The sequence below is a fragment of the Salvia splendens genome, chromosome 1 (genome assembly GCF_004379255.2).
Source record: "Salvia splendens isolate huo1 chromosome 1, SspV2, whole genome shotgun sequence".
Classification (NCBI taxonomy): Eukaryota; Viridiplantae; Streptophyta; class Magnoliopsida; order Lamiales; family Lamiaceae; genus Salvia; species Salvia splendens.
The window spans coordinates 4,408,914-4,427,290 of NC_056032.1; the positions used below are offsets into that span (position 1 = coordinate 4,408,914).

The following is an 18,377-nucleotide window of genomic DNA, read 5'->3' on the forward strand; positions in this document are numbered from 1 at the left end:
CACTTTGCCCTTAGATTATAAAAAATGAGAAGTACTGCTATATACATTAACATTAATCATACATGCATGCACATGTTTGTGGACTATATATAAATTTCGTAGGTCAATAGTAATTAAACTATATATCTAAAAAATAGAAGTTGAATTAGTGGACAGCTACATATTGCAAATTGGGTGACCGCCATTCATTTAAGATCACGGGATCAATTAATATTAACTGCAACAAACAAAATATGTCAAATGAACCTACAACTTCACCCAGATTTTTCGACATAAATAAATTTAATATATGTAGGTTTTTAAATTTTTAAAAATGCAATCAATAATGAATCCAGGTGGGATTAGGGAAATGGATCGATTGCAAAATCTGGCATTATTTCACAGTGCAATAGCTCTCCGATATACGAGTACTTCATTTTCTTGTTCGCTATCTTGCAACCAATGATTCAACTTTTTCAATGTTATTATTATGCCATGTGTATTATTATTACAATCTACTTATATAGGAGTATTATATATTCAATGGGCGGTTCCATTTCTTTATTGTTTGCTCATCTACTTTGTCTATGAATTAAGTTATTCAAGTTCGTCTAAAATGTCCGACAATATAATTGTAAATTTACAACCTATCCTACTTAGCGTTTTTTTTTGAAACATTTCCAATTATTGTCTCTTATATCATTTTTACATAAAAATTCATGGAAGTAGCTAGGGCCTATATAAACTAATCTATTGTTTACTTTTTTTTTACAGATTAATTAATTTTGATAGCATTGTACACTCCACCAATCCTACATATCATATCACAATAAGCAAATGCTTCCTTTATATATCGATACATTCAAATTGTAAATAGTTTCACCTTTTATAAGGGCATGATTGGTAGCCCATACAAGCCCATAAACACACATAAAAGCCCAAAAAAGGAGAGTTATCTCATCTTCTCCACCGCTTGGTAGAGGTCGAAATAGTCGGACGACCCGGCACAAAATTCCCGGATCTCGCGGAGATTGACAATGCAATCAGCGATTCTTGCAATTCACTATCACAAAATTTTGTGGTATTAATTTTTCTCCGATTCTCCGATTCTCCGACTTCGTGTTTTGGAGTTTTATGCCCAAATTGCTCTCCTAGTTTTCGATCTCTACAACACAGAGGCAGCACCGGACACTACTTGGCGGCGGTAAATCGAGGTCTCCGACACCCCCAAGTATGCCGTTACACAAATCGCTTATTTGAATGACTCAAGATTAAAATTTGGGGATTTATACAGTGCTATACCAGGTTGACGATGAACATATCCACTAAAATTGAATTATTAAATGTTATGTGAGCGATTACTAGTGAGATCTGAAGTGAATTTATAGATGCTATTTCATTCTGTGTAAGGAATTTGCCGAGCTTTATTCGACACATACTACCCCAGTAGATCGAGTAACAGTTCGCCAGGTATGAATTCCTCACCATCTTTGATGGTCGGCCATGATTGATACCATCCCTTTTTGATGCTCAGACAATATTCACTACCCCCAATGTTTTTCGTACCCATATGCGAAAATGCCTTTGATGTTCGCACTTGTAATTGTTGCTTTGTACATTTGTTGGAGGTGATCATGTCCTGTACACTCGTCGCTGAAGTTGGATCTAGGGGTGCATGATGTTGTTTTTGAAAACTATTTCATTGCTGGTGTTGATTATGCAAATTTATGAGAATATGTTGGTGCTGACGATAACCATGTGTCTGTGTTGTTTATTTACTCACTCCGTTACCGTTGCTTTTGATTTCATACTCTGTTGTTGTAAGATGATTAACGACAGACAGCGAAAAAGAAAGGAGACGGAGGCCGTTGTCCTTATGGTGGAGGACATCATCCGTACCCAGCAACAGGATTTGCTTGCAGTCTTGAACATGGTCCGCGTTATGATTTCTTCGCAGAATAGGGAATAGGGAGTGCTAACCGTGCGCAAATATATATTTTAAACATGACTCAAAATTGCATCATGTAAAACATATATTTTAAAGCTCGAACATGAGGAATGATGAGTGCTAACCATGCGCGAACGGTGCATCAAGCCGCCATATGTGAAAAACAACTATCTCACTTAATAAAATCACGAGCAAAACCATGAGCCATTGTTGGATAGTAGCCGGCTGCTGCTTACAGTGTATGACGGAAAGAAGGACGAAGGCTACTGAGATGAATTTGTGTGGAAAAACGCTGCAACACCACTCCCCAATTTATAGAAGCCAACTATGCCAGCCAAAATTCAATGCATGAGTAATAGAGTTGGTATGATATAAATTTTATGGATAGCCACCACAATCACATTAAATATTGCGTAAGAGATTGTGGTTGGATACACATTTGCGTTTGATATATGCATACATACACATACACATCCATTGCTATTCAATACTATCACAGGGGAGCAAGGACGACGGAGGGTAAGGGAGTCATTTCTCTTGAAAAAGTGAGGGCATATATGTCATGACAGTATTTAATATAATTATCCAGTATAATGAATAATGGCTACCAAACGATGGATTAAGCCACATAACATTTCTACCAAATGCCATTATAAGCAACATTAGCTATTTAAAATTCTGGAAAAGGCCATTATCTGGTATGCACTATCTTAGTGATTTTGGTATGTTTAACAAGGCTTATTCTTTTATACTATATATTTTTTTTATTATTGCATTGGGTCATACAATATGTATATATATATAAATTTTTATATTATCTGTTAGTGATATTTCAATGATTTATAAATTTGTTTATTAATATAATATGTGTGCTGCAGTCTGGGCCATGGCCCAACCACCAAAGGCTCAAAGCTACAAATCATGGGTCGTACCAAAGGCACAAGTATTATATTAATACATTTCAGTTAAACTAAAAAGTCACTATTTCTTTATTACCATGTTAAATTTTGTATACGTAAAATAGAAGTGAGAAAAAGGAAAATCAGTAATTTCAATAGGTAAGTAATCTGACTTTCCAAACAGTTAGTGTGGTCCACCAAAATGGAGAGTTAATTTTCTAAACAACACATGCTTCGCCAAACTATAAAATAACACGACTCATTCATTAAAATCAATGGCGAATCCAGGATTCGAAAACAGAGGAGGCGGAATATATAGTACTAGCTTAGTTTTGGTTAGACATAACTATTTTTTCGATCTTCGGGGCATCAGCGAAGACAAATAGAGGAGGCAAATATGGGAATTTTACGTCCGAATAAGGAGAAATTAGTCGCACGGCCCCTCTCGCCCCCAAAAGCCGCCATTGATTAATATATTGACATGTGTACCAAACACACGATTAACATAATTAATTGATGGGCTGGACACAAAAAATTTAGGAAACGAGTCATGGACTCAAATGTTAACCCGACCCGATGAAAAGTTGCAGCTACTGTGGCCCATCTTTATCTTTCACGCAATGACCATAAATACACATGCTGGAAAATTCTTCCTAAAAATTGAGCCTTTTGCGCGTCCTCGATCGAACATGGCCGTCGTTTCTGACCTGTAATTTGGAGGTATTTTGGCGTCACGGCAGTTTTAGGCGAGATCCCCTCGCCCAGTTATGAGCTGATTATTGCTCGAGGTCAAATTTCTCTCAAATTGATTCAATTTCTTAGGGTTCTTGCTTTTAATATTGCTGAAATTAAGCTTATTTATGCCTTCATTCGTATGTTTTTGCCGCTTGAGCTTGAATTTAAGCTGCATTTCTCTTTTCGATCCCCCTCTCTCTAGACAGATTTTGAGCTGGTTTAATCTGATTTCCGTTGCTTTAGTTGTTATTTTTTATTTAAGTTTTTATGTAATTGAATAGATGATTTGGGGCATGCGATCAGATAGAGTTTGGGCATAAATTCAACCGGAAAATGCTGTGATTTTATTTCCAAGAATAAATTTTTGGAGTGCTCGAAATTTGAATTACTGTTTGTGAGCCTTATCTCTTGAGAACACGTGAGCCAGCTGTTATGTATAGCTGAAAGATTATTTGGTAGAGTTTTTTGTTGGAGAGGGCAAACACTGCTGGGGTCAAGTTTTTTGGATGTTTTGTTGCACTTGTTTTAACTCTTAATCTAAATCTTCTCCTAAATCAAACTGACCATAGTCTGTGTTAGATTTCGTGCGAATGATTAACATTATCTTGCTAAATAGTGTGAAATATAAGTGATGAAGTCATGCATGCATATATAAGTGCTTGGGAAAAGTTTTTGCCCTATTTATTCTGGTTTGTCGACCTCTTGTTTTCTTCTCACTTTTTGTATGAATCATGGATCTTAGAGTTCTGTCAGTGTCGTTTATTCAGTCACATTCTAAGTTGATTATTCTGATGGAATTCAATATCTTCATGCAGTCAAGCAAGTTGCTGAAAATTGACACCTTGGGCATGCTTCAAGATTTGAAGAAAGACTTGAGGGTTCCTGAAATCTGGTCTGCTGATTATCTTATCTGAACAACTTGTTACATTGAGCAGCTATCAGATTCAGAGAGTGCAGCATGGCTGAACCTCTGATGAAAGCTTGTAGAAAAGCATCAAAGCCATATGATTTCAAGAGAGTATCTTCTAGTCCCAAGGATCATATTCAGCAATCAAAAAGACCAAGGAAGGGGGAAAACCCTGTTCGAATTCCACCAAGTCCTGACCAGTGCCTTGATTTCAAATCATCTAACTCGTGGACCTGCAAAAATTCTGCATGTCGAGCCACACTTTCAATAGATGACACATTTTGCCGGAGGTGCTCTTGTTGCATATGCCATTTATTTGATGACAACAAGGATCCGAGTCTTTGGTTGGAGTGTGTATCTGATTCTGGTTTAGGAGACTCATGTGATTTGTCATGCCACATTGAATGTGCCCTCCAACATGGTAAGGTCGGGGTTGTTAACCTGGGACCATTGATGCAGTTGGATGGAAGCTATTGTTGTGCTTCATGTGGCAAAGTTGCAGGGGTACTTGGGTAAGTTGTTTGCTTCTAGTTCTAGCATTATTTTTTCTTTGCCCGACCTCCACAGGCATCATTTGTTTTCCGTTTTCCAATTCTACTGTCGTACTTTAATGAGTGGTCTTGTATGCAGCCAGAAATGAGTACATATAAACTTATTGGGTAAGTTAAAGTTCTTGATGTTCCAACCAGAATTTTCATTTTTAGTTCTTTGATGTTCATGTTCATGTGATGATTGCCTGCTAATTTTATATTTGAAGGGTTGAACATGTCTACCAAAAAGAGTGAGCATAGATTTGTAGTTTTTGGTGAACCTCTTATGCTTTCTAACTGTGTATTAATTTTGGCAGATGCTGGAAAAAGCAGTTGAGTATAGCTAAGGATGCTCGTCGTGTTGACATCCTATGCTATCGGATATTTTTGAGTTTTAGGCTCCTGGATGGGACTTCTAGATTCACTGAGCTCCACGATATTGTTAGAGATGCAAAATCCACATTAGAAACAGAGGTTGGTCCAGTCGATGGAGTTTCAGCAAAAATGGCTCGGGGTATTGTTGGTAGACTCTCTGTAGCTACTGAGGTGCAGAGGCTCTGCTCTCTTGCTGTTGAAAAAGCTGACAAACTGATGGCCTCGAAATCTACTGCAGCCATCTTGGGTAATACTTTAATCTCTTGGTAGTTCCTTTATGATATCCTGTTGCCAAGTGCTTACATTCTTTTACTTCCCCACTTTGGCAGAGGGTTCACTTCCTGCAGCTTGCAAATTCCTATTTGAGGAGGTGACATGTTCTTCAGTAGTACTTTTGTTGATTGAATTATCAACTGCAACAATCAAGGATATCAAGGGCTACAAACTCTGGTATTGCAAGAAAAGAGAAGAGGTTTACTCTAAAGAGCCTGTTTTTGTCTTCCCAAGAGATCAGAGGAGGATCTGGATATCCAATTTGCAGCCTTGCACGGAGTACTCGTTCCGTATCATATCTTATACCGAAGCTGGTGACTTTGGGCACTCTGAAACTAAGTGCTTTACAAAGAGTGTAGAACTTATTCACAAGAACCAATATTCTAGTGCTGAAAGACCTGAAGTGGATGCATCACATGCAGGAAGCTCTAGTTCCAAACAAAATCACAGGACTGAAGAAATAGAACTAGACTCAGGATTCAAGGTCCGAGATCTTGGAAGAATCTTGAAGCTCGCTTGGCTGCAGCATCAAGGCTATTTGGAGTCATTTTATGGTTTACATGTCAATAAATGTGGTAATGATCATGGCATAGTTAAGCAAGAAACTCAGCAAGACAAGCCGGCATCTGTTGCACGTCAACTTGACTTGAATGTTGCTTCTGTGCCTGATCTGAATGAGGAGTTCACACCTCCTGTTGAATCATCTAGGGAAGAAGAAAACGGGTGCACTTTAGGGCAAGCAGTTGAGGCAGATGATGCTATCTCTCACGGCATACATAGAAAATGTCGAGAAGTAGCTACTGATTCCAAGTTGGTTAGTTGCCATAATATGCTACATAACGGCAATAGGGAGACACGGGATTCTGATAGCACTCTGACAAATGGATCCCCTTTCCAAGTTCAGAACGACCTATGCTTGGATGAGAACTTTGAATACTGTGTAAAGATCATCCGTTGGCTGGAATGCGAGGGGCATATTAAGAAGGATTTTAGATTGAAGCTGCTGACGTGGTTCAGTCTAAGATCCACAGAGCAGGAGCGCAGAGTGTTGAACACCTTTATACAGACGTTAATTGATGATCCGAGTAGTTTGGCAGGACAGTTGATCGACTCATTCTCAGATATATCCAGCAAAAGGCCACAAAATGGCTCCTGCAGTGAGTTTCGGCATTAAACTTTGTTGGCTATATAGACTTGTGATTGATTAAACTTGACCACGATGTTGGCTTTTGTGTACAGGCGTTTTATGCTGAGTCAAGTGGGAGCAAGTTGTTGGTACCGATGGTCGTCTATTAAGCTAGCACAGATAAGAACAGCATCCCTGATTCATTTACTGACTGCGTATTGTTTGAGGAAGAATCTCACGCATTGTGGGATGATTTTTTTCAGTAGATAAGCCACCTCCTGATTGCTTATTGACTAGTGAATGTAGATTCCATTAATTCTAGGCATAATTTTTGTTGGTAGACTCCTATGCTTATTCCATCTAAATTCTATCTAAATTTAAATGTAGGATCATCTGATGCAGACTGCTGTATTACTCCACTTATCTTTTCTTTATTTATATAATTGAAAGGCTATTTATGCACTTTCCTTTCTGTTATTTGTACCAAAGGCCTGTTGTGTTGTTACCTATATGGATAAGGCCATGCTTGATCAACTCTGATTTAACTTTAGTTGCTGCAAATGGTAGGATATAGGTTGATGAATGATGACCTCTTAGTCTTAGATGTAATAACATCTACATATGTCTAAATTCCAACATTATGTTTGTGTTGTGTGTTTTTAGTTGTGTCTTATTCATACCATCGACATAGATTTACACATATTCAACCCCACCAACCACCACCATTTACTACTACTATATGTCAAACTGATAATGTGTGTGTGTGTGTGTGTGAGAGAGAGAGAGAGAGAGAGGAGACAAGGTATGTGGAGATGCAGGGGTTTAGGATGACAATGTGGGATGAAGTCACAAATCCCATAGCAACATCGGTACACCCCACTGTCGCGCCGTCGCTCCCTTCTCTTAACATACCATCCAACAACATAATTAGATCAATAAAAGAATAAATGGACAGATTTTAGTTTCGTATAGCCGTATAGGTGTGTAAAATTGCATCAAATTTGTAACTTGTGGTGGCGGTTGAAGAAATTCAAAATCGATCTTATCTCAGTTTCACAATCTCACAATTGGGCTTCAACTATTGCAATATGGTGGCAATTTATTACTCCCTCCCGCTCAAGATTAAATATCCTACTTTGATTCTGTCCGAATTTTAGGAAATGTCAATGAAATTAGGTGAAAAAAAGTTGGTGGAATTTGTGATTTATTTTTATTTAAGTAATTAAGTACTACCTCCGTACCTCCTTCCCAAGTTAGTAATTTGGGATAACCCGAAATGGAATACAACTCAACTAGCATTAGTAGCTATGTGCACACATGAGACACTTTCTAAAAGTGAGGTATGGTCACATCATACACAAGTTTGGAAGTTTTGAAATGAAGTAGTTGATGATGTACTATACGGTTGCATTACAGCGATCGCATCCACAACGCAGCCTCTATTAAGGCGTGCTGTGCTATCCATAACCCTCTCGTCCCTAAGCATAAGTTTGCATCTAGTTGACAAGTGAAGCCACATGGGCATCAGTAACACGTGGCATGCTAGACCGTTATTAGCGGTTTAAGGCACTCACCTATAGCTATGTCCCTTGCAATAGCTACAATGTTTGTATGAGTCATGCTTAACTGTCTCTTCTTCCACTCCTCTCTCTTAAGACGTTGGTGTTTATGTATAAAAACTTTGACTTGCTACAAATTATAGTACTTAATAAATTGATCCCATTCACCAAGGGGCATTGGGGGGCGTCTTAATTGGGAAAGGGTTGCCACTTTTTGCCCAAATCTTACAACAAAAATAGCAGATTTTCAAGGCTAAAAAGAAAAGGGTGGTGAGTGATGCACATGCCCTTCCACACAAAGACAAGCAAATAAGGCTTCCTCGGTTTGAACAAATCAGACAGGCTCTTGCTTTAGTGTTTCTCTTGTTCTTTACATCTCTATATTTCTCTTCAAATATATCTCATCACTATTCCTATAATCCTACTATGAGTATTACATTTACTTTTTCTTTCTCCTAGTTTTGATCATAGTTCATGAAGAACTGAAATGAGGCCTTAATCTTAGTTGGTGAAGATTTTGAAGGAGAAATTAACTACACATGAATGCATTTTTTGCCCCCTTTTTCTTGCTGAAATCTAACCTAGCTAGCTAGGTACAAGTACTACTACTTCAAATGTCAATTGTGTTTTCTTTGCTACTCCTACTTCTTCTAGGGTTTTCTTTCCATGCATCCAGTGCTCGAGCTCTCGGGGTCGTTGCTGATCACCACTACTCAAGCAACAAGGTTGGTTAAATTGCTTGCTTGATTTGATTTTCATGAATCTAGTGAATTGATCTTTGTTATTGATGGAAATGATCACAGGAAAGTGATGAGAAGTTGAATCCGGATGCTAGGGTTTCTACACCTCTAATGCCTAATGATGCCAATAGAGATGATCCGAATGTCGAGAATGAATCAGATTATCGTGATCTTGATCAAGGGGTAGCTACAGTGGATTGGAGGGTGCCTCGTCCGAAGAAAGGGGAAGCGGTGTCGGAATTTAACGTGGACTATTTACCGCCCAAAACGCATCCTCCCGTCCACAACTGAGATCTTGTCTTTGCATCGTTTATATTTGGAAAGATTAATGTGGATCGACACTTTGAGTGCCCTAGCTAGCTAGAGTATGTTAATGTTAGGGCGAATATATATCTTGATTATACGTGCTCTATATATCTTGATATCATATGTGCTCTATGTATCAGTCAACTAGTTCGCTCTATTTTAATTTTGATATATATAATGAAAGGATACTAAAAATTACCATCATGCCTAGCTAGGTATGTATACCAGATAGTTCGTGTGCATTTTGCATTCCTTTAATACTATATAATTTGACTTTATGTTATGGAGTATATATATAGAGTTTGATTGGGTTTAATATGGAGTAGTATATTATGTGGGAATTGTTACTATCATTTTATAGATTGCTAGATGAATATCGACAATATTAAGTATACTCATGCTCAACTAGAAGGAATCTAAATAATTAGGAGAAGGAAAAAAAACACAAATTGATTTATATCGACATTTGGTTTGTTCTTCATATATAAGAGGGAATAAATGCTGAGAATTGGTTTGTTCTTTTGTCACTTTCAGTTAGTTTGCCTCTTTCTTTTTATTTTCCATAATGTATATATCACGTTATAAGCTAAATAAAATTAGTTGAAATAAATATTAATGATCTTCATCCTAAAAATATTAATTAATATATGGTCATCAAAGATCATTAATGATCTTCATCCTAAAAATTAGTTGCTCATATTTTATTCATGTATGTTTTCGTTTTTCTGTCGAGCTACTTATATTACGCATCGACCTTTAGTTTACATTAACATTGTTTTTATGTTATACTACTGTATATTTGTTTCGATTTTAATACATCAAAAATTGTTACTATGCAATTAATTTCATAAATTATTATAAAACAAATACGGAGTGTAATTTTTTTTTTTGAAATTACATAAAAAAATGAACAACTTAAATTGATTTTAATTATATAGTATTAATAACATCCATAAATATTAATACTCAATTAGCATAAATATATAAACAAAATAACATTAATATAAAAAAATAGGAATGGAGCTAGAGTAAAATATGTAAACATTTCTATAGGAATGGAGCTAGAGTAAAATATGTAAATGACATTTTTTTAACCAATATTAGTGTTTCAAATTCAACTCATCTTTACTACTTCACCGTTACCTTCATTTTTACGCCAAATCACAATTCCTACCATCACATACCTCTCTCTATAGACCTACTCATACCACAACTTAATTTTATTTACAAAGTGTATTTTTTATTTATCACCACTTAATAGAGGCAGCACTGCAGCAACAAAAGAAATTGGAGAGCATATCTGCTTGTGTTCCATCATGCATCCCTGAAAGAATTACTAACTTCAATCAGGATGATAATAAATGGTAATGTTATTATCTCTATATCCTATAGTATAATTTTGACGGTTCATAAGATTGTGACCTTTAATCTATTTTAGTCTGTTTGTTTCTTCTGGTTTCAGGGCACAAAAGGAAGAGCATGTGCAAGATCTTAGATTTGAGCCTTTAAAGCTTGAGGAGCCTACTGCACCTAAAGTAAGGCATCCATGAATTTGGAGAAGTCTCTATTTCAAATGTTTTAGTTGGACGGTGCTTGAAAGTTTTTAGAGAACCTGAGATTCTAATATGACAACTTTTGTTCACTAGTGAAATCTAGTGATAAAATATGCAGTTCTGAGTATAGTATGCAGGAAATTTTTGCATTTTATGTATTCACTTTCTACTCCAGTCGAGCTTCCGCTCCAATGTGGTATATTACTGCCGAAGAACTGAATTCAGTGCCACCGTAAGTGAACTCTAATAAATGAACTTAAAATCACTTGAAGGCTATTCTCAGATTCAACCTTTTATTTGCCCATTTCATGCTAGTAGGTCTAAGATTTAACAACTTGTAGGTACATGAAGCAAAGGCTCACTTTGGATAAAATGAATGCTGCAATTGGTGACATGGCAAACTATGCTGAAGCAAATGCACACCTTATCACAGCACTGAGGAAAAAGGTATGTGTTTCCTGTCATGTAGCCTAAATCTCACACTCCCTTAATTAAACTAATCCGTATTCTTTTTAACTTTTTCAAACCGTGCAGCTGGCAGATAACAACTTGGACAAGGCTCTGGTAACTTTTTTTTTGTCTCATGCAGGTTTATATGCATGTTACAATAACACTTTTTTATTTATCTACTTTTTTTCTTTTTTTTTGGTGATGAATAAATGGTTGAAAGAGATCTAATTCTCCGTTGCCTTTTTGACCTTGCTAGGTGCTTAGGCATCTCGGGCGGATAACCGAAACTCCAATTGGTCATGACCGTGTTATCATCCTGTTGAGGCCTTGACCAAACATGTATCTTCAAACAATTGTTGACTCAATGTTGCTTGGTTGGATTAGGAGAGGCATTATATTCTTTAGTTATAGCTGCCTTCTCTACTTAACGATTTTTTTTATGTTTTAGTTCTTTCATCTTACAGTTGCAACAGTTGTGCTTCTCAGTTGCAGTTACCTATATTCATTATATCAACCTGAAGTTTCACAAATTTCTTTCTCATTGAGTGTGTGTGTGTGTGTGTGTTGTGAGTGAGGGAGAGAGAGAGAGGCTCCTTCATTGATATTACTTACAGATGAAAAGCAATGGAACTGACATGCCATTGACACAGAAACAGCAAAATCAAAGTGAAAATCAGAAGCAGGTACAATCAAGAAACAGGTGGAGGAGAGTGCAATCCATGTCAGCAGGAAAAGCCTTCTGGCACCTTCTTCCCACAGGAGTTGAACACCAGACTTATGGCAACTGACACTTTAAATTTCAGAAGGCCTAACACATTCCCCTTGATTGCAGTGCACAGACACAATGCTGCTTCGAGATCAGCGATGCCCTCCAAGACTGCGCAGCACTCTCTGCTAGGCTCCGTCCCGATAACCTCGTGGAGAAGCCCCAGCCAGTCCCCACAGACACCAAACTTAAGGATGTCTCTGGGGCACTTAGCTGGTGTTGGGGAGGGCGGCAACGGAACTGGTTTTGGGGTCGGAGGGCATGTCGCGCAACAGAATGAAACACAGTTGGAAAATAGTATGTTGAGTATGATGATAGCAGCAGCAACTGGTTTCAGTTTCAGACCTCCTGCCATTTTTCCTTAGCTCAAGAGCTTCTGAGTATTATTAGGATAATGCAGATGGTGGGTTATATATAGGACTGTAGCAAATACTTGCTATTTACTTTTGTGGCTGATTCTTGGCCATGGATTTCATTTTGTTTCATCTAATGGTTGGTCTTGATGAATCAAAGCAAGATCTCTATGTTTATGCTAGTGGCTACCCCATCCTTATGTGCAGCTGTTGGTGGTTTGGCCTATATTGCAAATGTTGCATGTGAAGATTTTGGCTTTCTTGTTAGTTTCTTATCGTGTGGGATCCAATCCAATGGAGATTTGTCACCGTCCAATATTGTATTTCGTTTCACGGTTGTTCATTAATGGCCGAGAAGCCCTACTTTCTTGTTCATCAGTGAAAATCTCATAACCTAGCTCATAAAAATTATTCATCAACATGTGATCCTAAGTTGCAAACAAAAGTTGTGGTGAAAATTAGGGCAGAAAACATGGGTTTAATTGGGTAGGGTTTGGCGTTGATAAATGGTGATATGGATCTTATGTGTGCAACGACTAAAATTTGTTGGGCTGGACATAGTAAAGAAGGTCATCGTCAGTGTCAGAAGGTAGAGATGGTGCAACAGCCGTAGATGGTGAATGGAAGTGAACCCCAAAGGGTTAGAGATGAGTTTCCGCACTGTAACTCTAAGAAAAATTTAATAGAATTTCCCGATCCTTATGTGCGATGGTGGAGTCAGTCAACCCTCAACCCAACATGGATCACCAATTGTGTATGTCATATTTGCATTGTTGTGATGTAAAGAATTTGTATCAATTCGACTTTCTACTACGGCATCAAAATCCATCTGTCCACACTTTTTTTTCTCTATCAGTAGCTTATTCCACTCAGCAAATTCTCTTTCTAGTTAATAATTTATGACTTAATTAAGTAATTTTACACATATCAAATGCTCGTAGTGTTTTTCTTCAACTAGATTTTAGAGTAATATTATGTTTTTTGCTCATATGAAGAAAACTAGGTTTATATCTAACAAAAACTGCAGCAATTTTACAAAATGAATTTTATCAACATTCACAACGATTTTGAGAGGCCACAACAATTCTAGGCTTTAAAAAAGCACGTCACCTTCACCTATTTCATTAAGGTCAGGCTGAATGAACCAAGACATTTTGTATGTCGATGTTTTCTAAAAGAATCAGATACCAAAATTTGGTACTACATAACAGAAAGCCAATATCTTCCTGCGAAAAATTAAATAATAAGCCTAAAGTCTCTACTAAGGACAAGGCTGAAAGAGATTCCGGTGAGCAAATGTATGACATCTGAACAAAGACCAAACCTTACTGCAGTGTAGGCACTTGTATCCTGAGAAAGTATCCCACCAATATTCCGAGAATTAGCCCAACTATAAGTATGAAAACGGATCCAAATCTCCCTTGTCCAGTTTGTTTCCTCATGGATTCCTGGCCAGCAATGCAATGAAGCATGTTAACATAGAAAAGCAGGCGCATATATGAAAAGCTCACAGTGTGTAGCGCATTAAGAAGGTTGAAGCAGATTAGAGATACAGTAATCGTGCGTCAATAGAGCAGTCAATGACAGGAGGATAAAAAATCATCTAAATTCTTGAATTGAGATCCAGTTTAGAATGTTTTTAGGTTTATGTCAGTGCAAGCAGATCCAGAGTCTAGAAACAAACAGAAATAAATTAGCAAAGCATCACTGGTTAGAGAAAAAAACAAATTTTATTTTCATGTAGAGGAGCCCGGAGACTAGATTAATATGTTAGAAATATGTCTTAAAAATTGTCTTATGGATATGTTTTTCAATATAGCAGTCTTCCTCGAGACTCTCGGAAACAGACAAGGACATTTAAGCGAAAAGAAATTGACTCTTAACAAATTTTCTTATCTTTAAATTTACTTCATGTGATATTGCAAATGTTTTAAAGACCCCTTTGTGAAATATCCTTGCAGCGGATCGATGACACCAGCATTGGTGAGAGTTACTATATGTCTTGTATTACGGTCCTTGCTTTTAAATTTCTCCTAAGAGATAGAAGAAACTATAGCTGAGGTCAGGCCTAAATGCAAAGACCTACTGGTTTTTCTAATTACAGCAACCAACCATCCTTGGACAAAATCACCCTGTCCTTTGAGTGGCAATAACTGTTTTGCACTTCATTAAGATATAAGCTTGATGTTTGTACATAATAACTACATTTCCTGAAAGTATGTCAAACTGAAATTGCCTCAGGTGAGGTTTGTGTAGTTATGAAGGTGCTCATAAGATGAGATGAGAGTCATTAGACAAGAATACAAATAATGCACTATATGGAAACCAAAACATACCAATTCGCCGAGGAGCTTATCATTTTGTATATTAACAGAAGCTTTCTCGTCTTTCAACTTTAGGACAGCAGACCGTTCCTGAAGATCAAAATTACATTTCAAACAGAAGTCTTAGTAACATAACAAGAAAAACTTAGACATGTTTGAATAAGTAACTATACTTTAGTCTGTATTTTATATGAAGAAATCAGCTAAACAAATCACGACAACAAACAAAACAACTGAAAGAAGATGGTCGAATAAAAAAGGCCCAGATAAACAAAGCAAGTAGTATAAATTAGAGTCCTTACACAGGCCTAAGTTCTAAATAAAATCATAGTACTGTCCTTGGTCATAGCTTTTAATTATATAGCTCATCAGCATAAGATAATTATATAGATACCTGTTCAATTACTATGTATCTGCATATTAGTTATTTTAGAAAAAACATAAAGAATGAGGCAGTAAGAACTAAGAAGTTTCAACTTTCAAGGCTAACTACAGATCAAGCTTCACGAAAGACATGGAAATGCATGATTGCTAATGACTTAATCTCTCGCTAAAAATTTTCAGCTAGTTACACAGTGCAACACGATTGACTGGTGAATCTAAACCAATTGTATACATATTTTGCATCATATCCTTCCTTGCTCTAGGAGAATAACATAAAGATCGAGAGACATGATGATGCAATAGCAGTTCTAAAAGAAAACCGACTTGTTTAGTTATCATAAACTTCAGAATTTATAATATGGAATGTAAAATTAGAAGGTTCTTTCTAATATGCCTGACAGGGAACGACCAATCACCAAAATGATGCATTTCTCATTGATTGCTTAAACGATCTGGCTAATAAAAGAAGATGAAACATATTAACAGTTGACTACACTTACAGGTTCAGACAATGAAGAATTTTTTATTTCATCCTCAGCTGAAGATGTTCCAGGTGAACTCAATTCTTCATCTTCTTCGGGTACTGGGGAGGGAGGGTTTGCAGGAATGAAAATGACCCTTAATCTGAACTCATCGACAAACTTTTCACCCTCCCTGTTGAACTACGGAAAAAATTGACGAAATTAATGCACACATTAGCTCAAAATTTGTTTACGCAATACCAGTATACATCAAACTTAACCAACCATTTCCTGGTTTATATCCTTAGTTGTTGTGCCATTCGGAACAATAACGCTCTGAACTAGAAACTTATCCCTACATTGCATATCAGGGGGAGCCTCCTTATGTGCTTGCATAGTAACTAAAAACACAAAACCACAAAAGAAGAAAACAATTAAAGACAATAAAATAAGAGAATGTTTAGATTGATCATAGGGCTTTTCACCTGTGATATTGCACACAGAACAGGGCAAAACAACACCAACATTCGGCCGAACGGAATACCTTTTTGGATTGGTTGTCTTAACCTATACCATTAAAATGGCATAAAAATCAGGAAACTGCACACATTACTCCTCAAACAAGCATATACACTAACTCAGCTATGATCTCTGAGGAATTATTACCTTAAACGCCACATACTGATCTGTCCTATTAGCCAACTGCAGAGCACATGAACTCTGCTTCCTCACTTCAACTGAATCCACAAAGCATTAATCACATACCAAAATTAACTAAGCACGTTCAAGCATTTGCTATAAAAAACAAATTTCTAAGATTCATGTGAAACGGAAAAAGGTTTGAACAGTCACAAAAGAATCTCAAAAACCTAAAAATATTAATTACGCTGTAAAGAACCCCCCAAAAAAGCATCTTAAAAGAGCTAACAAAAGAGCAATAAAGTGAGCACATGATTCCTGTTTTTATATTTATCCATTCATCGTCGAAAATCGAACAAAATGGATGAATTATCGAAATTCGCTTACATGGGAATTTTAGCTCTGAAGGCTGAATACGGAGAAGCTCTCCCATTGTCATCTTTTCCGAAATTTTTTTATCTGAATCCAGAAATTTTAACGCGAAATCGACCGCAATTTCTAAGAATTCCGAAATCGTGAAGGGGAACAAATTCAGAATTCCCCTAAAAATAAGAAAACGAGAAATTCCCTTCTGTGTCAAATATGATCCTCTGCAAGATCAAGATTCAAAGAAGGGAATTACCTTTTATTTTATTTTTGTTTTTATTGCTGTTTTTTTTTCTTTTTCCTATTTTTAATTTGTTTTCAATATCATTGAAGCTGATGAATTTCTTTGAAATCCATTTTTTTAATTAAAGATTATTTTGTACTACTACAAATTTCACCATGAAATTCGTTGCACTATACTGAGTAGTAAGTATTACTCCAGAACTTTGGCTTTTATATATTTATAGATAGATAATACTAGCTTATTTTAAATTTGATATCAATATTCTCGTTGGCTGTTGATAGATTATTATCAATGACTATTTCTGCATATGAGGCATAATTTGATAGCTATCATAATTCTAGATTAATTTATTTAACTCGCATTATTGATAATTTGGTAACATAATTTATTTATTTCTAAAGCATGTGACTAGGGATAGGCCCGATGAAGCCTAATATAATAAACTCCAATATTAAAGATAAATTGTTTGGGCTCCATGGTCTGATTAGTTATGCGTATTAATTTTAAAACGTGACAACCTATTTGTAAAATAAAAAAAAAGTAGTGCAAGTAGCGTTCCAAATTATAAAGATATAGTACGTATATTTTTTCTTGCAGAATAAAATTTCATAAAAAAGAAAATAAATACTCTGGTTATAAGGCCATCTGCAACGCTGTCTTTTATCAGACTTTTAACCGTCTCATCTCTTAACTATTCATGAGCCTCATCGTACTTTTCACTCCATCTCTTAACTAAGAGACGGAACCTGCAACCCTCCATCTCTTATCCGTCTCTTAACCATCTCATCCCCTAACTATTCATTCAATTTCATTTTTTATTTTTATTTCCAACAAATTCAATTAATAAAAACACACTTCATTAAATAAAATAAAATTACAACTTAAAATCCTATAAAAAATACATAATTAAATTTGTGGCAAAATAAATAAAAAAGACATAATTTAAAATACAATTTTATAGAAATTATAAAAACTACTCCGCCGGCGAATCATTTCCCGAGGGAGGCGGTGGAGGCGGAATACCAAGTTGTCCCACCGGAGCAGCCCTCGTTTCCGTCGAGGGACATTTTGTGATGAAAATTGGAGAGGTTAGATGAAAATTGGAGAGGAAATGGAGATGATTTGGGAAGAATAGATGTGTGCTTGTGTGTGTAATGAGGATGAAATAGGAGTATTTATAGAGTAAAAAAAGAAAGAAAAAAAAAAAAAAGGAAAACGGTCGAAAAACGGTAATATTACCGTTTTCGATTTTTATTTTATTTTTTTTTAAAATGATTTATTGCGTCCCTGAAAATTGAATAATGTATAGATTAAGCTTTATAATGAAAAATTTACTATAGTTCACTTTAATATTTTTAGTAAAAAAATGTTACTTGCAAAAGATCACTTTAATATATGTTAGATATAATTCACTTAAATTTTAGTTATTACATTTAAAAAAATATTCTTCACTATACTAT

General features: G+C 36.2%; 4 protein-coding genes across 6 annotated transcripts; 2 read left to right on the forward strand and 2 right to left on the reverse strand.

The window, feature by feature from the left end:
- Positions 1 to 3,481: 3,481 nt before the first annotated feature.
- On the forward strand, positions 3,482 to 7,249 carry LOC121809200 (VIN3-like protein 1). 2 transcript variants are annotated; one of them, XM_042209748.1, is made up of 5 exons: positions 3,482 to 3,614; positions 4,377 to 4,980; positions 5,316 to 5,620; positions 5,703 to 6,803; positions 6,886 to 7,249. In XM_042209748.1, the coding sequence occupies exons 2-5, from the start codon at positions 4,520 to 4,522 to the stop codon at positions 6,897 to 6,899; spliced, it is 1,881 nt and encodes a 626-aa protein (XP_042065682.1). In that variant the 5' UTR covers positions 3,482 to 3,614; positions 4,377 to 4,519; the 3' UTR covers positions 6,900 to 7,249. The 2 variants fall into 2 exon arrangements, with proteins under 2 accessions (XP_042065682.1, XP_042065676.1); XM_042209742.1 differs by lacking the exon at positions 6,886 to 7,249 and having other exon boundaries at positions 5,703 to 6,820.
- A 3,794-nt stretch (positions 7,250 to 11,043) lies between these two features.
- On the forward strand, positions 11,044 to 11,859 carry LOC121809238 (spindle and kinetochore-associated protein 1 homolog). Its single transcript, XM_042209772.1, has 4 exons — positions 11,044 to 11,162; positions 11,272 to 11,377; positions 11,465 to 11,494; positions 11,637 to 11,859. Exons 1-4 carry the CDS (start codon positions 11,062 to 11,064, stop codon positions 11,709 to 11,711), a joined length of 312 nt encoding a protein of 103 aa, XP_042065706.1. The 5' UTR covers positions 11,044 to 11,061; the 3' UTR covers positions 11,712 to 11,859.
- A 109-nt stretch (positions 11,860 to 11,968) lies between these two features.
- LOC121809232 (putative lipid-binding protein At4g00165) lies at positions 11,969 to 12,547 on the reverse strand. Its single transcript, XM_042209767.1, has one exon. The coding sequence runs from the start codon at positions 12,499 to 12,501 to the stop codon at positions 12,103 to 12,105; it is 399 nt and encodes a 132-aa protein (XP_042065701.1). The 5' UTR covers positions 12,502 to 12,547; the 3' UTR covers positions 11,969 to 12,102.
- Positions 12,548 to 13,507: 960 nt separating this feature from the next.
- On the reverse strand, positions 13,508 to 16,965 carry LOC121809217 (vesicle-associated protein 1-3-like). Of its 2 annotated transcripts, XM_042209762.1 has the most exons (7): positions 16,695 to 16,956; positions 16,335 to 16,405; positions 16,154 to 16,235; positions 15,954 to 16,069; positions 15,708 to 15,869; positions 14,836 to 14,913; positions 13,508 to 13,947 (listed from the first exon to the last, which is right to left on the reverse strand). In XM_042209762.1, the coding sequence occupies exons 1-7, from the start codon at positions 16,744 to 16,746 to the stop codon at positions 13,825 to 13,827; spliced, it is 684 nt and encodes a 227-aa protein (XP_042065696.1). In that variant the 5' UTR covers positions 16,747 to 16,956; the 3' UTR covers positions 13,508 to 13,824. The 2 variants fall into 2 exon arrangements, with proteins under 2 accessions (XP_042065696.1, XP_042065693.1); XM_042209759.1 differs by having other exon boundaries at positions 15,954 to 16,235; positions 16,695 to 16,965.
- Positions 16,966 to 18,377: the final 1,412 nt, after the last annotated feature.

Excerpts from the sequence above, each read along its gene's own strand:
- LOC121809232 (XM_042209767.1), bottom strand. The coding sequence starts at position 12,501 with ATGGCAGGAGGTCTGAAACTGAAACCAGTTGCTGCTGCTATCATCATA.
- LOC121809238 (XM_042209772.1), top strand. The coding sequence starts at position 11,062 with ATGCAGGAAATTTTTGCATTTTATGTATTCACTTTCTACTCCAGTCGA. Across the intron at positions 11,378-11,464 it reads TCACAGCACTGAGGAAAAAG|CTGGCAGATAACAACTTGGA; the intron begins GTATGTGTTTCC and ends CAAACCGTGCAG. Across the intron at positions 11,495-11,636 it reads ACAACTTGGACAAGGCTCTG|GTGCTTAGGCATCTCGGGCG; the intron begins GTAACTTTTTTT and ends TGACCTTGCTAG.
- LOC121809200 (XM_042209742.1), top strand. The coding sequence starts at position 4,520 with ATGGCTGAACCTCTGATGAAAGCTTGTAGAAAAGCATCAAAGCCATAT. Across the intron at positions 4,981-5,315 it reads AAAGTTGCAGGGGTACTTGG|ATGCTGGAAAAAGCAGTTGA; the intron begins GTAAGTTGTTTG and ends TAATTTTGGCAG. Across the intron at positions 5,621-5,702 it reads ATCTACTGCAGCCATCTTGG|AGGGTTCACTTCCTGCAGCT; the intron begins GTAATACTTTAA and ends CCACTTTGGCAG.
- LOC121809217 (XM_042209759.1), bottom strand. The coding sequence starts at position 16,746 with ATGACAATGGGAGAGCTTCTCCGTATTCAGCCTTCAGAGCTAAAATTC. Across the intron at positions 16,406-16,694 it reads TTCAGAGCTAAAATTCCCAT|TTGAAGTGAGGAAGCAGAGT; the intron begins GTAAGCGAATTT and ends TTGTGGATTCAG. Across the intron at positions 13,948-14,835 it reads ATAAGCTCCTCGGCGAATTG|GAATCCATGAGGAAACAAAC; the intron begins GTATGTTTTGGT and ends ATTGCTGGCCAG.